We start from the raw sequence: 5,331 nt of genomic DNA, 5'->3' as shown, positions 1-5,331 counted from the left end.
TAATATTAAACAAAAAAAAATGGGGAAGGGATTTACTTTTCCAGTCCCATGACCCCAAAAATTAGCAGAGAACTTACTTTGCATCCTTGCATTTTTACTATTTTGAAGATGACCCAGCAGCACAAGGAGGTCTTCAATAACACGAAAATATTGAGAACCTGAGGAGCTGCAGGCATGAATTGCAACTGCTACCAGCAGCTGTTGTATATCGCATGCAAGTAACTTGTAGTCATTCAAGGGAATGCTGCAAACAAAGTTGTAGTTACCAGAAACATGACAATTCTAGTAGACTGTAACTCTTAACAAGACCCATTATTATTCCCCTTGTTACTTCTGCCCGCTGTACCTAGTATTACATTGTACTTCATATAAAAATGTTACTGCTGAAGACTAGAAAGTTATATTTCAAGACATTTCTTCAGTGTTAACTCTGGCAGATTGGAGGCCTGCAAATTTTTGAAGCATTCTAATGTTGAGAGCAGCACAGTTTTATTGGAAAAGCAATGATGTATTACTATCAGACTTTTAAGTTAAAGAACAAGTCTGAAATCCTGTATTTCTCAAAAAAATATCAGGATAATCTCATTTTGTAACCATGCTGAACAAAAACTATATTGAGGTAAAAAGGAAACCTTTCCATTTCTTCAGGATGCCAACTAATGGAATAAAATAAGAAAACCCTGTCTCTCTTTTGTTCCCTCTATAACCTTTTTTAAAGTACAGAATCTTTATAGCTAATAAAGTCATTGAAGTTACTCAAAATCTCAAATATTAAATCACAGACAGTACAGGAGAGACTTTTCAGTTTTGATATTGACCATAGGTACAGTAGAATGCTATAATTTTCTGGGCCTTTATCTTACTGATCAGTTTTATCAAGAAAAGCATTGAAAGTGCAGACAGTGTGAGAAAAATCACATTTTAAAATGTCATTTTCCTTGAATGTTTAAGATATGGAAAGAACATTTTATATTCCATTATTTGAACTGACTATCTAAACATTAACTTTAAATTACAGATATAAATAAAGCTGAAAAGCTCAAACCCAGTATTATTTTGTACATGCTCTCTGATAATTTCAGAAAGTAGAAAAAATACAATACAGTACTTTCTTGTGAGCCTTAAGGCTGTGCCTAGAATAGATAGCAACAGAAACAATACTCACTTCGTTTCCAGTCCGTTGAGAGCAGCCAGTGTATTACACAACACATAGAGCAAACCATTATCAAGCAGTAGGTCAGCAACTTTTGAGCAGGAATTTATGATTTGCAGGAGGAGACAGAAGCAGTTATGCAGCAGAACGTTATCATAGAGAGAATTCTCTATTAGACCCAGAACAGGAATGACACACCATTTTCGAAAGAGTCCAACATTCTTGACATCTTCCAGATCAAATCTGTTACCAGAAATATGAGTAAGTGGCATCCTAAAGAACAGCCTGATTAAAAAAATAGTACATGCAACTGGAATACCAGTTATATATCAGGTACTGGTATTTTGGCAAAGATATCCATGGTAATTTTCTACATTTTGCTGTAGTATCAATACCTATCTACTAAAAAATCCAGTAAGAGAAAAATAAACTTTTCATAGAGCCTCAAAGAAATTAAGTGCCTAAAAATTAAATCTGATGCTCCAGCTAACTACCAACTGTCTACAATATAGATTTCATGAAAATAGAGGGGTTTTTAATCAGTGTAGAAAAAGGATGCATCACCTTTCCAATAGTCACTATTACAACCAACACAGACACTATCAAGAAAACAAATACAGCTTGTCATCAATATAACAATATACTGACTGTCAGGTTTGATATCCTATATCTGTTGCTGCTGAAGTTTAAGTTTAGCACCTGGCTTATTGTGATTGCAGAATGCAAAGCAGTGCTTCAGACCTTATTTTACTGGTGCACTAAGAAACTGCGTTACTATTGTAAGGTTATCAGCCTAGTTATAATAGTTATCGTATGACTATTATACACAATCCTAAAAATTTGGGACATTAGAATTACCTTTCCAGCCTCATAATAAATCCTGAAGAAGTAACAGTTTTGGGGTAAATTAAGCAGCCATGACTAAACATTGCAGTTAAACAGGAATAGTTTTTGAGTGGTGAAGATCAGGTCAAGAGGCAGAAGTAATATGGCTACAAATCCTGCAGAGGCAGCGATTGAGAAGGAACTTTTTGGAAGATTTTTGCACTGATTATATTTACACATGTGATTTCTGCACAAGCATTTAGTCAGACTAATTCTAAAAAATATCATTTACTTATATAGCTGTCTGCTTAAAGATAATCTCCTTTACTGTCAATATGAGGTGGCTCTTTGGTTCATGAAAATGGGGTATCTCTGGGATTTTCCCTAAAAGGGACAGTCATTTAAATTTAGAGCCAAGACCAGGAAGCAGCCGTGGCTTCAAGATTTTTCCTTAATCACCTTCCAAAATCCAAGAGCAGAAGTCTAGTGACTACTACTTAAGGATACAAATCAGTATCATGTAGGATCAGAGACAGAGTTAAACTGATTACAGAACATTTGAGTGCAAAGGCCTCTGAGGCACTCAAAGTCTGAGTGTTTACAAGATCCCAGCTCACAGCCTCCATCAGATGAAGCTGCCTGCAAACAGTTTAAGGGCCACACAATAGCCCTGAAGATTTTAATACATTTCAGTGTTAAGCAAGCAAAACATACCAAAATAGTTTTGAAGGAACTTTTTTTATGGCTGTTGACCAGCAAAGTGCACTGCTTGTAACATTGTAACGGGACATAAAAACACAGCATTACTTACTCTTCATCCAAGCCAACAGAGCGGCCAAAAAGCATTTCCAAAAAGCATTCTACAACTTCCTGAGTCCCTTGATGAAGATACAGCTGGTTGGCTAGCAAAGAGAAGCCTCGATTCTTTAAGAACTTCTCCTTCTGCTCCCTCCTTGCTCTGTTGAAATATGCATCCAACAACTAAAAATAAATGCATAATTATGGTGTAAGAGTTAAACATTTAATATAATTGCCCTAAAAGTTAATTGTTGTCTGTGATTGAAATAACATTTTTTAAAATTCAAGATTGAAAACATCAATTATACTATTGCAGCTTCAATCTACACTGTCCTTGTTACAATCAACATCTGATAATATATTTTTGATCTGAAGATTCTTATGTTTTTCATAAAGTTTGGGGCAGATGCAATCACACAACAGTTAGCAAAAAACACTCAAACTTCCTGCATTTGTTCCATCTTGCACTTTGGTGTGCACGCAAATGCATGCATGACTTTTGTCCTCAATAAAGCCATACAGTCTTACTCTTTTTCAAATTAAAATAGAAATCTACTCAAAGTTTTTCATCTACATTAAGGAACACTGTCCTTAATACTACAAAAATCTCTGAAAATGTTGTAAAGCCTCAACTCCATCTTCAGTTCACAAATGTGTGGATGACTCCTCAGAATAGCTCAAAGTCAACTCTGATAAAAGCCAAACTAAAGTGCAAGCACTTTTTTACCTACTGCATTGTGTTTTGTGCCACTGACTTTCTACATTGTTGCTTCCATTTACATTGGTAATGCCATCATAAACTCTTAAGGCCTTTGGCTTATGTTATAGACTTTGTTTATCTATTCAAAGAGTCTGTGTTTATGTTGCTTTGTTTGGTTGGGTTTTTTTTTAAATCCATGGGGTGGAAACTTATCTTAAAATTCAGAAATAGATGCAGAAAATTGAAGAAAGCTTAACAAAAATATTAAAAACCCATCACATGTCCAACATGTTAACCATGCCAGTTCACATCTTTTTATCAGAAAACATTTGATATAGGCCTACTTTAATGACTCCTTGTTGTATGAGAGGAGATGGGTGGTTCACCAGAACTATAAGATAATCAGGTTGGATAAGTTTGTCCATCACATCATCTAGCATGATATCAGGTAGGATTAGGAGAACTCCACGCAAGAGATCATATAATCCACAACAGATAAGCACAAGATAGTCTTCTGCACATCTGAAAACAGAGGAATATGTTTTACCACTATTTATGATCTACAGCAGGGAAAATTAAAAAATGCAAAGTTGTAATTCTTGAGGGACAGGAAGAAGGTAAGGGTTAGAAATTTGGAAGACATCATTTCTCCAATACTCCTACTACCAATCTTCATTAACACTTATTTTTAGATGGCAGACAGTAAAAAGTAGTTCTGACCAGAACTACTTTTTTTGTGAGCAGTTCCCACTTCTACTGTACATAGCAAAAATCCTGATTTTAAAATTTTTTTATGTAAATACAGCAAAAACTGAAACAACATACACTAAAAGCTTAAAAATTTGTGTATGACAGCCATTGGAAACATTCCCTTACTTTTCAGGCTTCGAAATTTTAGAGAATAGTAATCAAGACCAAGAACTGTAAAATTAAAGCTCATGTTAATTTATTATTTTATGCACTTACCTGTCATCAGGGCTTTCAGATGGTTTTGGGGTATTCTCATTGGCTGAAGAAAAAGCAAGACTGTCCCAGTCTTCAGGAAGTACATTCTTCTGGTCAGCAAAGCTTGGCCAGCGAGCAATGGCTGATGATGTTCCAAGAACAGAGAATGCTAAGCCCAATCCTGCAAAATTACTCTGACCCTTCTGAAATGAAGGCAGTCCTTTCAGATTGTCTGGACGCCGTAGCAATGCCTCAGCTGCACCACCACCAGCAGCTTCATTACCTTTCAGGTCTGCATCAGCTTCTTTACTCTCTAATGCATTTTCAGATAACTCTACTTCTTTTGCAATATCCTCAAATGTTTCAGCAGATGTTAGCTCTGAGTCACAAACTGTTTTTGCAGACTCACAGCTGCTAAGGAAGAGTTCTTCCTGTACTCTCCTCATAGTTTCAGAACTTTCTACAAAACCAATTCTACCCTGAAGATCAATGTAGTCACGTTCACCAGTGATCTGCAGGTCATCAACACTGCTTGCCATTCTTTCAGTAAGTCTTTTTCGATGAACTTGGGGTGAGGAAGTAGGTGATGCTGGTAAGCTTTTAGAAAGCCTTCTATGTGCCTGCGAGCTTATCTTCTGCTGTACACTAGCCTTGGAAGTGCTCCCTAGAGAAATAAGGATACGATCAGCATTTCTTTCACACTAAAACCCAGCTTTTCTCTCAATGTTATGCTCTCCATCCATTTAAATTGCAGTGACCCAAGTCAATTTTATGTGCAAAACTGATTCAATGCCTAACACAGCTCAGATTTGGTTAATCAAAGTAGAGATAGTAAACTACTATGTAGCCATATGTTCAGCAAGTCACAAATGTGAAAGAAACAAAATGCAATGTAATTTTTGCCAATATA

General features: G+C 36.0%; 1 protein-coding gene across 1 annotated transcript in view; it reads right to left on the bottom strand.

The window, feature by feature from the left end:
* LYST (lysosomal trafficking regulator) overlaps positions 1–5,331 on the bottom strand; it is a 65,759-nt gene that overhangs the window by 27,475 nt on the left and 32,953 nt on the right. The window contains 5 exon segments of the mRNA XM_017745202.1: positions 78–244; positions 1,166–1,396; positions 2,790–2,959; positions 3,821–3,998; positions 4,443–5,085. Coding sequence (XP_017600691.1) covers positions 78–244; positions 1,166–1,396; positions 2,790–2,959; positions 3,821–3,998; positions 4,443–5,085 — 1,389 coding nt within the window.

Source organism: Corvus brachyrhynchos, unplaced genomic scaffold (assembly GCF_000691975.1).
Source record: "Corvus brachyrhynchos isolate BGI_N302 unplaced genomic scaffold, ASM69197v1 scaffold70, whole genome shotgun sequence".
In the NCBI taxonomy this organism is placed as follows: Eukaryota; Metazoa; Chordata; class Aves; order Passeriformes; family Corvidae; genus Corvus; species Corvus brachyrhynchos.
This window is presented reverse-complemented; position numbering and strand designations above follow the sequence as displayed.